General features: G+C 46.6%; 1 protein-coding gene across 1 annotated transcript in view; it reads right to left on the bottom strand.

Annotated features, from left to right (window-relative positions):
- TOP1 (DNA topoisomerase I) overlaps nucleotides 1–17763 on the bottom strand; it is a 352777-nt gene that overhangs the window by 262362 nt on the left and 72652 nt on the right. Inside the window, exon 4 of the mRNA XM_069243787.1 lies at nucleotides 2642–3350. Coding sequence (XP_069099888.1) covers nucleotides 2642–3350 — 709 coding nt within the window. The remainder of the gene's footprint in view (nucleotides 1–2641; nucleotides 3351–17763) is intronic.

The raw sequence follows: 17763 nt of genomic DNA, 5'->3' as shown, positions 1-17763 counted from the left end.
GGGTTTGTAGGGTGGTATGTTTGGAGGTGTGTTAATGAAGCTCCAGGCAATAACCATGTTGGATTATGTCCCACACCCACTGATCTGTTATGTTTTGCTAATTTGGAAAAACATGCTGTAACTTGCCTTCCTACACAAGTTATTGTCCCTTTTTCTAAATTCCTATGGAAGATATTGAAGGAGGACCTGGCTTGGCAGTTCGGGCTGGACTGTTCCTATGGGGAACAGGGTCAAGACTGATTTGCATATGTCTGGGACCAAACTGGGGGGCATGGTGAGCAAAAGAATGATGGATCAAACCCAGATCTGTGACTTGGGGTGTGTGTTTGCATTGTTCAGCACTCCGTCCATCATACTTGTGTTGCTAGAGTCCTCCATTTCATTCCGGTGTGCTCCATCATATCTTGCTAACAGCTCTTGGGAGTTAGCAGTGCACCAATGATTGGCTGCCTGAACCCCCACCCGTTTGCCCGACACAATAAATTTAGATTCCTTATCTGGAGGTGGTGCTTCTGCTGTGGATTGTGGATTAGCTCATTTAGGAGCTTTTGATACCACCAAGGAGTCTGGTGGCATATGACCCAATAGAAGCAAAATCTGGAGGAGCTGCCTTATATCTTATCCACTCTAGGTGTAATTATCCTGGCACGGACAGGGTCCTTAAGGTCGTCCGCATGATGGGTTATATGCCTTTTAACATGGGCACGTACTGACAAGCCCCAGTGGTGGAGGAAAGTGTTTGAAATAAATAATCAGCTTCTAAAAGGGCCCTTGTGTAAGGGGACCGGATGATATGCAGCCACTCTAGCTATCAGCTCGTTGAAAGATGTAGTCTCATATGGCGGATATGGTTTAGCTGGATATGTGTGTGGGTCCGGGTCACCTGGTGGATCAATATCAAGTGTGTCCCAAGGGTCTAATGGTGGCTGTTGTGCGCCATCATCCCCTCCTTGATCTTCGACATGAGACTGGAGAGCCCAGTGGAGTTCCCAATTATGTCCTCTACATCTGCTTGAGTGGTGTGGTGAAGGTGGTGGGGGAGAGGGACAGTGGAGGAATAGGACTGGTGGCAATGTCTTTCCATGGGAGGTGGCGCTAAATCAATGGCCTCATCGAATGAAGGCTGACGCTTGGATCGAGTGGATGTCAGCTTTGCGATGATCCAACTATTATTGGGCTGAATATATATTCTCTCGTTTCGGATCGCTTTTCCCCACCATAGTCTGTAAAATAGGCTCTGGCAATTTTGATGCTCAAGTCGAAACATTCAATACCGAAGAAGCCTCGTAGAAATAGTCAGTGCTGATGTCGAGACCGAAGACGTTGATGGTTGGCTGGGTGCCGAAACCGGTTGAGTCTGAGGAGTGGCAGGAGCTTTTGGCTTAGCCTTTGTAGCGAGCCTGAAGGCGGAGCATCCTTAGCAATTATTCGGTGCCTACCATAGCCTGTTGGCAGTGGTGGCCAGGCAGCCGTATGTTGGGTCAGTGCTGAATGTTTTTTGGTGGGCAGGTTAGGGGCCTTTGTACTCACTGTATGCTGCACTGGTGGAATCTCTCTACCATGTGCTTGTTGATATCAGCCTCTGAGTATGGAATGGCAAAGGCCTCTTCCTCCGCAGAAGCCTCAGGCAGCTCTTCCTGCAGTTCGATGTCCGGTCTCTTTTCAAATTCCTTGCGCCGCATCTCTTTTCCACACACCCAACGATCCTGCAATGTCTTCTTCAATCTAAACAATTGAAAGTCCTCACAGCTCTCCTCGTTATGGTCAAGAGATAAACAAAGGTTAAAAACCCAATGGAAGTCTGCGAGCGGATGGTTTGGCAGCTAGAACAAAATCTAAATGTGTCCGTTTCATCAGCAGCGGATTGTTTACCTGTACCCATACTGTGAAAATAACAGAAGCCCGACCGGGCAAGGCCCGAAGGCTAGGAGTGAATCTTGAAATGAGAGATTTTCTTTTTCTTGATGTAGGTGAATGGAATGCAAACGAACACAACACCAATAAGTATGGAGATGTATAATGATCCGAAAGGAGCCCGAAACAGTCTCTAACTGGAGCACATAAGAACACATCTGAACCAGGGGGCGGAAAGAAAACAATCCAACAATGGTGTTGATTACCATGTGCAGTATCACCTAAAGGAGGGGTCACTTTACCTTGAGACTCCAACTGCACGCAGCCGGACCCAATATTAGATGGCAGAGAAATGCAGAGCATGTGTATCTACAGCCACACATGCCATCGAACATAAGCAACCTAGAATCAACTAGAGGATGGTGCACAAAAAAAAAAAAACATACCACTGAGAAATTTGAAGTGCAGAACTCATCAACTTAACTAAATTGGAAATAAAATTAGATTATAAAATCTCAACTTAAGTACACAGACTGTCAGTCTGGGCACTGGACATTTTTTGTCATCAACAATATATAATAAGAACAGTGTGAAAGGCATGGACAAGATTATGCCATAAAATGTAATTGGTGACATACCTAACAAAAATGGCGTTATTTTCATAGGTCTCCTCGACCAAGACTATAAAAAGTAACCAAGAACAAAAGCAATATTCATGGACATTAGCACATGCACATAAGTGACAGTAAAACAAAAGCTTCAAATGGACTATGTTGTGAATGCATACCTTTTCTTTCTTTTTTTCTTTGTCTTTCTCTCTGTGTTTGTCTTTGTGTTTAGAGCTACCATCCTTATGTTTGTGTTTTTCCGAGCTGCCATCCTTGTTTTTGTGTTTTTCTAGAAGGCCATCCTTCTCTTTCAGTTTTTCTCCTCCGGCATCTATGTGTTTGTCCACAAGACCATCCCCCCTGATTTTCTCCACTATGCTGTCCTTGTGTTTCTCTGGACTATTCTTATCATGGTGTTTCTCTGCACTGCCGTCCTTTTGTTTTTCAGCACCCCCATCCTTGTCCTTGCGTTTCTCAGTACTGCCCTCTTTATCCTTGTCTTTGCGTTTCTCAGCACTACCGTCTTTGTGTTTTATAGCACTACCATCCTTGTCCTTCTGTTTCAGAACACTGGCATCTTTGTCCTTGTGTTTCTCAGCACTGGCATCCTTGTCTCTGTGTTTTTCAGCAGTAACATCTTTGTCCTTGTGTTTCTCCGTACTGTTAACCTTGAGCTTTTCCAAAACACCATCCTGTTTCTCAATGATAAAAACCTTGTCTTTAGAATGTTTCTCTGAGATGCTTATCTTAATTTTTTCCACACAGCCATCTTTATCTCTGTGTTTTTCCAAGATGCCATCATTGTGTTTTTCTATATTGGCATCCTTCTCTTTGTGTTTTTCCTTTTCTTTATCTTTGTGTTTCTTTTCGGAGGAATGTTTGTGCTCGCTGTGGATAAGACAAAAAAGTGTTAGAGATATTGTCATAAACTAAGACAGTCTCTTCAAATTTAAAAAGTGTATTGAGTTAACATGCAGAACCTTTTCACCTTCGAACAATTTATTTTATCAGTGCATTGAGATGTATTTATTTAAGAGTGATAGTTTTCAAACATAAATTTGGAAACATTAATTCTTCCCCTTACCCTGATAACAGCACCAATAGTAAATTAAAGAGACAAGTCACTTGGTATGTGCACTTTATGGGTGGGCTGGGTTCCTATCATACATGAACAACATAGTTTAATACATGAAACATAGAAGCAGGTTAGAAGCAGCGCACACCATGAAATCATGTAATTCGAGGTCCTCTCATATGTGATAATGCAGAAAAAGGAGAGGAAGTGATATTAAACAATTGCCAAAGCTCACCCAATTTAGAAAAGTGGCTAAGCCAGGATTAATTCCATATTTTCTGGTTTCCCATTGTTTATTTCAGCCACTAGATGTATATCCTTCGCTTCTCCTATACCTATCTTTCCACCAATTTCCCCCCCCCCTCCCCCCCCCCCTCCATCCCCCCCCCCCCCCACCCGACCGCCACTGCCCTGGCATTAATGCGGCCCCGGGCACATCAAAGACCAAACTTTATGGCCCCTGGGAAAATGTTTGCGAGTACCCATGCTGTAGATATTTTAAGCTCACAGTGGATAGCACTACGTTTTTCACCCTCAAACAGAACAACTTGCAGCTTTCAACAGGTTGTCATCCTTCAATGGTACTGAAGAACACTCCACCAATTAAATTTAAAGTCACAACTGCCAAAAGTGGAGAGCTAATTGACAGCAACGAGTCTAGACTAATGCTACTGCACTGCAAAGAATCTGGCATGTTACTATCGAAAATACCATGAAATAAGACCATCTTGAGAATAATGCACAATTCACAGGTTAAGTGATCCATTTTACTGTAGTTCACGTACATAAAAGTGCATGCTTCAGTTGCTAAATGAGTGGTCCTAAACGCACCTTACGCATGATGAAATGCAGAGATTAACTAATCTTCAATTCAAAAGCAGTGGTGGGCATACTAGTTTAAAGGCATTAAACTCAAGGTGCTTGAGCAGAAGTTATGTTCCGAATTTTGTTGTATTAGGAGACAGCAATGATGTGTTAAGTCAAATTGTCAACAAACCAGTGGGTACCTTGCCTCCACATTTAACGTTAGCTCAAGAGACAGGCAGCAGACATTTTGAATTAAAAGGTTTTAGGTCATTGTTCTAGTACGAGGCTACATACCTTAGAAGACAGACCTAGTGTATAATTTGATTTTTTTTTTTTTTTTTTTACCAAAACGGATTTCCACAGCCAACATTTGAATGGCCCAGTTGGTCATTTCCATTCCTACTATGTGGCAGCACCTAGATATAGGATTGGTCATAGGTTTCCCTATCTAGTGCAGAAGGTATGCAGAAACTGCCCTGCTTTTTGTACCCAAACATGAAAAAGCACAAACTTGTCCAGCATGAAGTGTTACACTAGACCGTTTTGTGATGTACGAGTTCCAATTAAGTCAGAGCAAAGAGTACAGCGTCAACACTAACATCATGCATAGTCAGTACACGTGCCGTACCCCTTTATTTCTGGCAACATTTTCAAGATCTGCTTGTAATTTTACAGTGTCCGAGACACTACAGGAACAGCATTAACGTTCTTTATTGTTCACAGTCTAGTTTTGCAACTAGAGGCAGCTCCTTCAGCACAATTTGCCATTCCACCCCCCACCCCCCGCCCAAATAGAGGGGGGCTAGACAACTACTTAATCCTGAAAGGGGGACATGGATTATAAGGCATTTCAGCTCTTGCCTTTCCATACTATTCACTACTGCTACTGAAAGTAATCCACAGGCTCCAATGGCTGGTAGGATAAATTATGCATATTGTTGCCAAACACGTTTCCCTGATGGAACCATGTCGCAATCTAAATGAAGTGGTGTAGAACTTGTAACTGGGACCAAATCGCGGTTTTGACTATGCCCTTCTGATGGCTGCTGGATCCCGCAAAAACCTTTGCTTCCTAGTACTACTTTCATAGCTGTTAACACCGACATTAATAAAACCTTTCACCCTCGGTGCCTGGCCCACGAAATACGGAGATCTTTAGAATGGTCAGGAGCACGCACTGTTAACATTTCACAGTGTTTAAAAAAAAAATAAAAAAAAATATCTATATTCTAACGGGTCGTCTGGTTGGGACTCAAGTAATACGTAAATAACCTCTACAACCTTCAGGATTAATAGATTGCGCCGTTCTTCGTTGCAGAGCTTCAGAACAATGTACAAGCACCCCCAAGTACATATTTCTTACCATGGGTTTATCTCCAAGTTTACATTTTCTCCGTCTTGGAAAAGCTGTTCATTCAGACAGTCCTCATAAATCATGAGCAAAACTGGATTGTTATCTGTTCCGTAGGTTTTCGCTTCATTGTGCCCCCCTACTTGAACGTTGCTTAGCATTTGGAACACGCTATCTACACGGTAACCAAAGTCTGAAGACCTGCAATTCTTCCTCTACGACGACTGACACATGACTTCCGAAAAGACCAATGTGTGTGAACTAAGTTCAGTCTGCATCACCTGAACACAAGCCTGCTCTCCTCTGACCCCGTGCACATGGCGACCATTGTGACGGCGTTATCATTGTGAGGCAGTTCAGAGAGAACAGAACGGAGCCCAACAACTGGCTTCGGAGCGCCACCAACTAGGATGGAAAGAATGTTAAGAAATCCACTAACACAGGGTAAGAAAATATTCCTAGGGCTTTAGTGACGATTTAAGAGTTTGTGGTAACGACACTTCAGTACTATGGTTTAAAGTCCGAGGATGATGTTCAAGTGCTCCCAACAACCAGTAATTTTCATTTGAAATAACGTGCGAGGGATTAGATTACTTTAAGAACCGAGGAGGATTCTGGACATTGTTAAACCAGAGAACCCATACCCATTTCAAAATTCTTTATTACTATGCATAGGTCACTTACACTGCAAAATCTCTTTTACAGAGGAAAGGGGATGCAGCGTTTCAACTTACCTGCTATTGGTAAAAAAAAAATCACTTTTCTCTCTGAAGTCGGCAGTTTCGTAGTGGCTTTCAAAATACTCGACGCTCCTTGTATCTCTGCAGTTAGGAAGCCTGTGGCTGCCGCTCCTATACCTGCGCCTCCCAGGATCCTCCTTTTCTGTCTCCAGTTCCAGCTTACCAATAGGAGTCATTTCAAACTACAGCCAGTAGTTTTCAGTGCTAGAATGTGGGATGGGTCATTTGAGAGGGCACAAATGGTAATGTGCCAAACACCAAATAACACAGGAGTAGCAGCGTGGTGCCTATTATTAAAACAAGCACTGGCAAACCCAACAGGTTTCACCTGGGCTTGTTGTCTTTGTCAATGTATTTCAACATTTGCACAGCAGCGATTGCCCTGCTGTGCACCACGGCAGAAAGTGAAGAAAATAGTGCTATGACATGGTCAACAATAGCTGCGTTAAAGCACTATTATCTTGGTTTCCAAGTGAATTTTCCAGGATCAAATGTTGAGCTGACGAAGACACTAACCTCGTACCCAGTTTCATCACTTCTTGCAAGAGGGTGAGTGTTGGTGCAATGAGGAGCCTCTGCGCTCCCAAAACAGATGCCGATTGTAAGGAAATGCCTCCTTGGCATGGTTGCCCCCTGACTTTTTGCCTTTGCTGATGCTATGTTTACAATTGAAAGTGTGCTGAGGCCTGCTAACCAGGCCCCAGCACCAGTGTTCTTTCCCTAACCTGTACTTTTGTATCCACAATTGGCAGACCCTGGCATCCAGATAAGTCCCTTGTAACTGGTACTTCTAGTACCAAGGGCCCTGATGCCAAGGAAGGTCTCTAAGGGCTGCAGCATGTCTTATGCCACCCTGGAGACCTCTCACTCAGCACAGACACACTGCTTGCCAGCTTGTGTGTGCTAGTGAGAACAAAACGAGTAAGTCGACATGGCACTCCCCTCAGGGTGCCATGCCAGCCTCTCACTGCCTATGCAGTATAGGTAAGACACCCCTCTAGCAGGCCTTACAGCCCTAAGGCAGGGTGCACTATACCATAGGTGAGGGTACCAGTGCATGAGCATGGTACCCCTACAGTGTCTAAACAAAACCTTAGACATTGTAAGTGCAGGGTAGCCATAAGAGTATATGGTCTGGGAGTCTGTCAAACACGAACTCCACAGCACCATAATGGCTACCCTGAAAACTGGGAAGTTTGGTATCAAACTTCTCAGCACAATAAATGCACACTGATGCCAGTGTACATTTTATTGTAAAATACACCACAGAGGGCACCTTAGAGGTGCCCCCTGAAACTTAACCGACTGTCTGTGTAGGCTGACTAGTTCCAGCAGCCTGCCACACTAGAGACATGTTGCTGGCCCCATGGGGAGAGTGCCTTTGTCACTCTGAGGCCAGTAACAAAGCCTGCACTGGGTGGAGATGCTAACACCTCCCCCAGGCAGGAGCTGTAACACCTGGCGGTGAGCCTCAAAGGCTCACCCCTTTGTCACAGCCCAGCAGGGCACTCCAGCTTAGTGGAGTTGCCCGCCCCCTCCGGCCACGGCCCCCACTTTTGGCGGCAAGGCTGGAGGGAACAAAGAAAGCAACAAGGAGGAGTCACTGGCCAGTCAGGACAGCCCCTAAGGTGTCCTGAGCTGAAGTGACTCTAACTTTTAGAAATCCTCCATCTTGCAGATGGAGGATTCCCCCAATAGGGTTAGGATTGTGACCCCCTCCCCTTGGGAGGAGGCACAAAGAGGGTGTACCCACCCTCAGGGCTAGTAGCCATTGGCTACTAACCCCCCAGACCTAAACACGCCCTTAAATTTAGTATTTAAGGGCTACCCTGAACCCTAGAAAATTAGATTCCTGCAACTACAAGAAGAAGGACTGCCTAGCTGAAAACCCCTGCAGAGGAAGACCAGAAGACGACAACTGCCTTGGCTCCAGAAACTCACCGGCCTGTCTCCTGCCTTCCAAAGATCCTGCTCCAGCGACGCCTTCCAAAGGGACCAGCGACCTCGACATCCTCTGAGGACTGCCCCTGCTTCGAAAAGACAAGAAACTCCCGAGGACAGCGGACCTGCTCCAAGAAAAGCTGCAACTTTGTTTCCAGCAGCTTTAAAGAACCCTGCAAGCTCCCCGCAAGAAGCGTGAGACTTGCAACACTGCACCCGGCGACCCCGACTCGGCTGGTGGCGATCCAACACCTCAGGAGGGACCCCAGGACTACTCTAAGACTGTGAGTACAAAAACCTGTCCCCCCTGAGCCCCCACAGCGCCGCCTGCAGAGGGAATCCCGAGGCTTCCCCTGACCGCGACTCTTTGAATCCTAAGTCCCGACACCTGGGAGAGACCCTGCACCCGCAGCCCCCAGGACCTGAAGGACCGGACTTTCACTGGAGGAGTGACCCCCAGGAGTCCCTCTCCCTTGATCAAGTGGAGGTTTCCCCGAGGAACCCCCCCCTTGCCTGCCTGCAGCGCTGAAGAGATCCCGAGATCTCTCATAGACTAACATTGCGAACCCGACGCTTGTTTCTACACTGCACCCGGCCGCCCCCCGCGCCGCTGAGGGTGAAATTTCTGTGTGGGCTTGTGTCCCCCCCGGTGCCCTACAAAACCCCCCTGGTCTGCCCTCCGAAGACGCGGGTACTTACCTGCAAGCAGACCGGAACCGGGGCACCCCGTTCTCTCCATTCTAGCCTATGTGTTTTGGGCACCACTTTGAACTCTGCACCTGACCGGCCCTGAGCTGCTGGTGTGGTGACTTTGGGGTTGCTCTGAACCCCCAACGGTGGGCTACCTTGGACCAAGAACTAAGCCCTGTAAGTGTCTTACTTACCTGGTTAACCTAACAAATACTTACCTCCCCTAGGAACTGTGAAAATTGCACTAAGTGTCCACTTTTAAAACAGCTATTTGTGAATAACTTGAAAAGTATACATGCAATTTTGATGATTTGAAGTTCCTAAAGTACTTACCTGCAATACCTTTCGAATGAGATATTACATGTAGAATTTGAACCTGTGGTTCTTAAAATAAACTAAGAAAAGATATTTTTCTATATAAAAACCTATTGGCTGGATTTGTCTCTGAGTGTGTGTACCTCATTTATTGTCTATGTGTATGTACAACAAATGCTTAACACTACTCCTTGGATAAGCCTACTGCTCGACCACACTACCACAAAATAGAGCATCAGTATTCTCTTTTTGCCACTATCTTACCTCTAAGGGGAACCCTTGGACTCTGTGCATACTATTCCTTACTTTGAAATAGTGCATACAGAGCCAACTTCTTACACCGATAGTAAATGTTGATGGGAGACAGGCAGGCGGCAAACATGGCAGCTCGGTTCGTGAATGCGCCTGGAAACCACCTGGCTGCTAAAGATGCCCTGCTCTCCCAGTAAGGGAGCAGAGGGCAGGGCCTTGTGAAGGCTGCAGAAGCACCAGCTCGCTTGGACAACAAGAATACAGGAGTGGGTGGAGCTGTGCAATGCAAGCAAGACAAAGGGAAGCGGAAAAGAGGCCATACATTCATTGAGCGCTGGCCAAAAATAATAAAGAGCTACAACGCAGCCAGATTTGACCATCTGCATTGGAGGGGCTCAAACTGCTACAACCTATCTGTACCCGAATTATGCATGTATTAGTTAAGTCAGAGGAGGAAAAAACAAACTTATTTCAGACAGTATGAAATTCTAAGTTGTTGGCTTCGTAAGTGTGTGTTTACTAAGTGAAAAGTGAGAGCGCGGGGAGGGTAGGATGGAAGTGTGGGGGGGATGGGTAGGGATGCTAGGCAACAATGTGGAAGAGAGGAGTGTGCCCGCAGATGCACTCGTATGGGGTGCTAGATAAAATAAACAGCTAGGCACTGGCCAGTGACAGGAAGCTGTACTTGGGACACGCTTCACGGTATGAAAAAACATGAAGATGTTAAAAGTGAAAGCAGAGTGCTGATCAATCAGGAGCATGGAAATTAGAGAGACTGATTCCAGCAAATTGTAAAAGCAAGTCATGGGTGGGAATCGCAGCCCCCTTTTAAGATTTTTTTTTTTTTTTTTTTTTTTTTTTTTTTTTTTTTTTTTTAGTACAAGAGACTTTGCAAGCGCTGTGCAGGCAAAACCTATTAAGGACAAAGCTTCTGCTTGCAGTCATCCAGTGAGACTCAGGAAGTTCACAGAGAAATATCTGTTCTTGTGCTATTCCGGCATGTTGAGCAGTCCCCAACTGCCCCCTCCCCCCCCACCCGAACACAAAAATTCCCAAAATTAGGGGAGAAATTACCATCATACATGGAGAGACTAGTATGTGAAGCAAATCACAGAAAATCATCCAAACTCAGAAATAACATGGTGAGGTTACACTCTAATGAAAGTGCAGAAAGCAGTTTTAAATTCTGATCAAGTCACAGAAATAACTAATAAGATAGTACAGTAAACTAATGCAAGTCTTCTATAAAGAAGTGTGCAATTCAACATTGCGATTACTGTGCATCAGGTATACCATTCAATCTGCTTTCGTGAGATAGTAGTGAGTAAAACCATCAAATATGTGGGAGAACGCTCTACTCTTGTAAAAGTGTTAACCACCTATGTATAGAACCCTTACTAAAACCAAGGCTGATGGTACCCCTTATCAAGCTGGCAGATCACCCAATACAATAGCTCAGATGGTAAGGAGTGGTAGTACTGGAAATCCTGAAGGTCATAGTTCCCATCTCTCGGGAAGCCTTCTCGTCAGTTGCAATATTCAACATGAATTCAAGAACAAAAAGAAGAGAGACCATCCAGTGAGTCACTTCAAAGCCCGCCACGCACTGGGCACATCAATGCAGATTTCACGCCACAAGCAGATGTAATTGGATGCCACCATACGCTCACAACCATCTCATAAGTAGATGATGGAGCACAAAGACAATGGTGAATTCAAAGTTTAACAGATAAAGGAGTGAGCCAAGCAGCGTCAAAGCTGAAAGGGATGGCGATACTTTAAAACTTCTCAGTTACTGTTTGTTTAACAAACTGAAAGATGCTTCTATCAAAGGCTTAAGTCCACATAACTTCAAATTCTACAAGTCAATTTTTAACAATGGAATGGTTCTCCATGTAGGCTTTCCAGCCATATTCAGAAGGCACTGCAATTTCTAGATGACCACTGTAGGAAGTTGGCTCTGTATGCACTATTTCAAAGTAAGGAATAGTATGCACAGAGTCCAAGGGTTCCCCTTAGAGGTAAGATAGTGGCAAAAAGAGATAATACTAATGCTCTATTTTGTGGTAGTGTGGTCGAGCAGTAGGCTTAAAGGAGTAGTGTTAAGCATTTGTTGTACATACACACAGCCAATAAATGAGGAACACACACTCAGACAATTCCACGCCAATAGGTTTTTGTACAGAAAAATATATTTTCTTAGTTTATTTTAAGAACCACAGGTTCAAATTTCACATGTAATACTTTAAATGAACGGTATTGCAGGTAGGTGCTTTAGGAACTTTGAATAATCACAATAGCATATATACTTTTCAAATAATGCACATATAGCTATTTTAAAACTAGACACAGTGCAATTTTCACAGTTCCTAGGGGGAGTAAGTATTTGTTAGTTCTTGCAGGTAAGTAAACCACCTACGGGGTTCAAGTTTGGGTCCAAGGTAGCCCACTGTTGGGGGTTCAGAGCAACCCCAAAGTTACCACACCAGAAGCTCAGGGCCGGTCAGGTGCAGAGTTCAAAGTGGTGCCCAAAACGCATAGGCTTCAATGGAGAAGGGGGTGCCCCGGTTCCAGTCTGCCAGCAGGTAAGTACCCGCGTCTTCGGAGGGCAGACCAGGGGGGTTTTGTTGGGCACCGGGGGACACACAAGTTAGCACAGAAAGTACACCCTCAGCAGCACGGGGGCGGCCGGGTGCAGTGTGCAAACACACGTCGGGTTTCCAATGTAAATCAATGGGAGACCAAGGGGTCTCTTCAGCGATGCAGGCAGGCGAAGGGGGGGGGGGGGGGGGGGGACTCCTCGGGGTAGCCACCACCTGGGCAAGGGAGAGGGCCTCCTGGGGGTCACTCCTGCACTGGAGTTCCGATCCTTCAGGTCCTGGGGGCTGGCGGGTGCAGGGTCTTTTCCAGGCATCGGGATCTGAGAGTCAGGCAGTCGCGGTCAGGGGGAGCCTCGGGATTCCCTCTGCAGGCGTCGCTGTGGGGGCTCAGGGGGGACAATTTTGGTTACTCACAGTCTCGGAGTCGCCGGAGGGTCCTCCCTGAAGTGTTGTTTCTCCACCAGTCGAGTCGGGGTCACCGGGTGCAGGGTTGCAAGTCTCACGCTTCTGGCGGGAAACGCTGTTGTCTTTAAGTTGCTCCTTTGGAAACAAAGTTGCAGTCTTGGGTGAACAGGGCCGCTGTTCTCAGGAGTTTCTTGGTCCTTTTAGAGCAGGACAGTCCTCTGAGGATTCAGAGGTCGCTGGTCCTGGGGAAAGCGTCGCTGGAGCAGTTTTCTTCCGAAGGGGGGAGACAGGCCGGTAGAGCTGGGGCCAAGGTATTTGGTGTCTGTCTTCTCTGCAGGGTTTTTCAGCTCAGCAGTCCTCTTCTTCTTAGGTTGCAGGAATCTGGTTTCCTAGGTTCTGGTGAGCCCCTAAATACTCAATTTAGGGGTGTGTTTAGGTCTGGGAGGGCAGTAGCCAATGGCTACTGTCCTTGAGGGTGGCTACACCCTCTTTGTGCCTCCTCCCTGAGGGGAGGGGGGCACATCCCTAATCCTATTGGGGGAATCCTCCATCTGCAAGATGGAGGATTTCTAAAAGTCAGAGTCACCTCAGCTCAGGACACCTTAGGGGCTGTCCTGACTGGCCAGTGACTCCTTGTTTTTCTCATTATCTCTCCTGGACTTGCCGCCAAAAGTGGGGGCTGGGTCCAGGGGGCGGGCATCTCCACTAGCTGGAGTGCCCTGGGGCATTGTAACACAAAGCTTGAGCCTTTGAAGCTCACTGCTAGGTGTTACAGTTCCTGCAGGGGGGAGGTGTGAAGCACCTCCACCCAGAGCAGGCTTTGTTTCTGTCCTCAGAGAGCACAAAGGCTCTCACCGCATGGGGTCAGAAACTCGTCTCTCAGCAGCAGGCTGGCATAGTCCAGTCAGTCCTGCACTGAACAATTGGGTAAAATACAGGGGGTATCTCTAAGATGCCCTCTGTGTGCGTTTTTTAAGACATCCAACACTGGCATCAGTGTGGGTTTATTATTCTGAGAAGTTTGATACCAAACTTCCCAGTATTCAGTGTAGCCATTATGGAGCTGTGGAGTTCGGTTTTGACAGACTCCCAGACCATATACACTTATGGCTACTCTGCACTTACAATGTCTAAGGTTTTGCTTAGACACTGTAGGGGCATAGTGCTCATGCACATATGCCCTCACCTGTGGTATAGTGCACCCTGCCTTAGGGCTGTAAGGCCTGCTAGAGGGGTGACTTACCTATGCCACAGGCAGTGTGAGGTTGGCATGGCACCCTGAGGGGAGTGCCATGTCGACTTAGTCATTTTCTCCCCACCAGCACACACAAGCTGGCAAGCAGTGTGTCTGTGCTGAGTGAGGGGTCCCTAGGGTGGCATTAAAAATGCTGCAGCCCTTAGAGACCTTCCCTGGCATCAGGGCCCTTGGTACCAGGGGTACCGGTTACAAGAGACTTACCTGGGTGCCAGGGTTGTGCCAATTGTGGAGACAAGGGTACATTTTAGGTGAAGGAACACTGGTGCTGGGGCCTGGTTAGCAGGGTCCCAGCACACTTTTCAGTCAAGTCAGCATCAGTATCAGGCAAAAAGTGGGTGGTAACTGCAACAGGGAGCCATTTCTTTACAACCACTTTTCTAGCAAAGTGTATGAATTAAGCACAGGGAATGATGATCGGATAAAGATTTACCAAACACCATTGAAAAGATTTTGCCACCAGACCTGCATAAAGCATCTTCTACGATGACTGCACCAAGATGATCAACTGATCACAAAAGAACACTCCACATAGAGATGTGGTGCAGAGGCAGCCAAAAGAAAAAGTGGAGATTTGTTAGTCAATTAGTTTAAATAGTTTAGGTTGAAAGGAATACTACTGTCACAACAACTTTGCTCTAGTACCAAAACGGCTTAGGCCTAGGTCAAGATAAGATGATGGCCAAAAGGTGAAGTTAAATTTTTCAAGCAGAAGTGGAAATGTGCAGTTAAATTAAAACAAAAAATTTTTCAACAATTTCAAACAAAATGTCATTTGCACTAAAACAAGATTCAAACCTACAGATCTTGAAGGAAGTCTAATTTTTTGCTGAGCCCTCCTTCATGATTTATCAAAGGCTGCGCTGCAGGCTGGACCAGAAAAAGAAAGCAGCTCCAAAACAGATGGTCCATGTATTTTGGCATTCTCTCACCTACCTGGGGGGGGGCCACCCCCTACCCAACTGTCCCAGTCCAATTCTGCCAAGTTTGTTAGCGATTTAAGTCTAGAGGCATCTTTCACTGAATGAGGGGTCGCCTATGTGAGCATTGTGAGGTAAGGAGAGCAAGACCATGAAGCTAGTTTGATTACGCCCTTTTTACTCTTTCCAACAGCTTAGAACGTAAATCTGCCATCCCAAAAAATACTGATGGTGTGAGGAACATAAGTGTGTGATGATTAAATTTTCAGCCAAGGCTTCAAGCAAACAAACTGCACAGAAATTCCAGCCTGAAGGATGCATCCTTTACAGGAACGTGCAACCAGTGAAAATTTATTTTTGAAGATATATTAATTAGGCTGCCTGGGTAGCATGATAATTTTCTATAATGGGAGCATGCCTCTGGAAAGTGCCAATGTAGACTTCGTACAAGTTTCAGCAGAGCAAAGTCCAAAAAGCACAACTGTCCCACATACAATAGACCCCGTGCAATGCACAAACTTTACAAAAATAGTTATACTATACTACCTTCTTGTCTAGGGCGGGAACACCACAAAGAAAGAAAAGTTTCTGTTTTAAAAGTAGACACTCCCCACACACTCCCCTTCCCCAGCCCCCACACACTCCCCACCACCCACACACACACACACTCTGCTAGGAAATAAAATGACAAAACATGTTAGTGATGGCCCATTACAGATTAGATTACTGCTGCTCATTTTTGTTTAGCTTAAAACCAAGCACTTATCAGCATAATGCTTCTTTTGGCCAGAGCCTGGCACCCAATTCTCCAGCCACCCCCCCCCCCCCACATAGATTGAAAACCCCTAGCCTACTGGGTTGCACCTTTGAGGAAAGTAAGGTTAGGAGCTTCACAATGGGGTCCACATGTGAGAAGGGTTCCCCAAGGGTAAGCCTAGGGTTCAGGACAGCATTGACAGAGGGATCCAACTGAGTTGTGTGCCCTGCTGAACTCACAAGTGCCACTGCAGAAGAGGCCCATTCTCCACATTTTATCGCTGAATTAGGGAAGTCACCATGGTATAGATTAGGCTACCCTAGCTTTGGGGGGGGGGGGGGGGGGGGGGGGGGGGGGGGATGTCATGTTTGCCATCTCTGCAGGGTCACCCCAAACTGTTGGCTTTTTGGAATAGCACTTGTTAGCAATGCTAGGTAACAAAATGCTTATACTATTCCTTTAGAACATGCTACAATTGGCATACACTTGATGGTTGCTTTAATTTACTTGCAAGTCCTCCATATAGGGTAACAAGGGTACCCAGGGTCATTAAAATTAAATGCTACTAGTGGGCAGCAGCACTCATGCCAGCCACTAAAGTGTCTCCGACCTGCCATTACAGCATGTAGTGCAGTTTTAAACTGCCAATTTGACCTGGCAAACTACAATTTCCCAGGCTTTTTTTTCCTTTTTTTTTTTTTTTTTTTTTTTTTTTAAAACAAGAGCCATCCTTAAACTAGGACCTAAGCAACCCATAGGCCAGGCAGCATTTATTTAACAAGACTGAACATGTAGTCTCAAGTTTTACTTGTTCTGGTAGAAAGAAATTCCTAAATTTGTTTTCCACCACCGCAAGGCCTACCTCTCCCCTAAAATAACATTGGGATACTGTAAAGAAATGGCTCCCTGTTGCAGTTACCCCCCACTTTTTGCCTGATACTGATGCTGACTTGACTGAGAAGTGTGCTGGGACCCTGCTAACCAGGCCCCAGCACCAGTGTTCCTTCACCTAAAATGTACCATTGTATCCACAATTGGCACACCCTGGCATTCAGATAAGTCCCTTGTAACTGGTACTTCTAGTACCAAGGGCCCTGATGCCAAGGAAGGTCTCTAAGGGCTGCAGCATGTCTTATGCCACCCTAGAGACCCCTCACTCAGCACAGACACACTGCTTGCCAGCTTGTGTGTGCTAGTGAGAACAAAATGAGTAAGTCGACATGGCACTCCCCTCAGGGTGCCATGCCAGCCTCTCACTGCCTATGCATGTATAGATCAGTCACCCCTCTAGCAGGCCTTACCTATGGTATAGTGCACCCTGCCTTAGGGCTGTGAGGGTACCAGTGCATGAGCATGGCACCCCTACAGTGTCTAAGCCAAACCTTAGACATTGTAAGTGCAGGGTAGCCATAAGAGTATATGGTCTGGGAGTTTGTCAAACACGAACTCCACAGCACCATAATGGCTACACTGAAAACTGGGAAGTTTGGTATCAAACTTCTCAGCACAATAAATGCATACTGATGCCAGTGTACATTTTATTGTAAAATACACCCCAGAGGGCACCTTCGAGGTGCCCCCTGAAACTTAACCGACTGTCTGTGTAGGCTGACTAGTTCCAGCAGCCTGCCACACCAGAGACATGTTGCTGGCCCCATGGGGAGAGTGCCTTTGTCACTCTGAGGCCAGTAACAAAGCCTGCACTGGGTGGAGAAGCGTGAGACTTGCAACACTGCACCCGGCGACCCCGACTCGGCTGGTGGAGATCCAACACCTCAGGAGGGACCCCAGGACTACTCTAAGACTGAGTACCAAAACCTGTCCCCCCTGAGCCCCCACAGCGCCGCCTGCAGAGGGAATCCCGAGGCTTCCCCTGACCGCGACTCTCTGAATCCTAAGTCCCGACGCCTGGGAGAGACCCTGCACCCGCAGCCCCCAGGACCTGAAGGACCGAACTTTCACTGGAAAAGTGACCCCCAGGAGTCCCTCTCCCTTGCCCAGGTGGAAGTTTCCCCGAGGAACACCCCCCTTGCCTGCCTGCAGCGCTGAAGAGATCCCGAGATCTCTCATAGACTAACATTGCGAACCCGACGCTTGTTTCTACACTGCACCCGGCCGCCCCCGCGCCGCTGAGGGTGAAATTTCTGTGTGGGCTTGTGTCCCCCCCGGTGCCCTACAAAACCCCCCTGGTCT

Source organism: Pleurodeles waltl, chromosome 7 (assembly GCF_031143425.1).
Source record: "Pleurodeles waltl isolate 20211129_DDA chromosome 7, aPleWal1.hap1.20221129, whole genome shotgun sequence".
NCBI lineage: Eukaryota > Metazoa > Chordata > Amphibia > Caudata > Salamandridae > Pleurodeles > Pleurodeles waltl.
The sequence above is the reverse complement of the archived record's forward strand: the minus strand, read 5'-3'. Positions and strand labels throughout refer to the sequence as shown.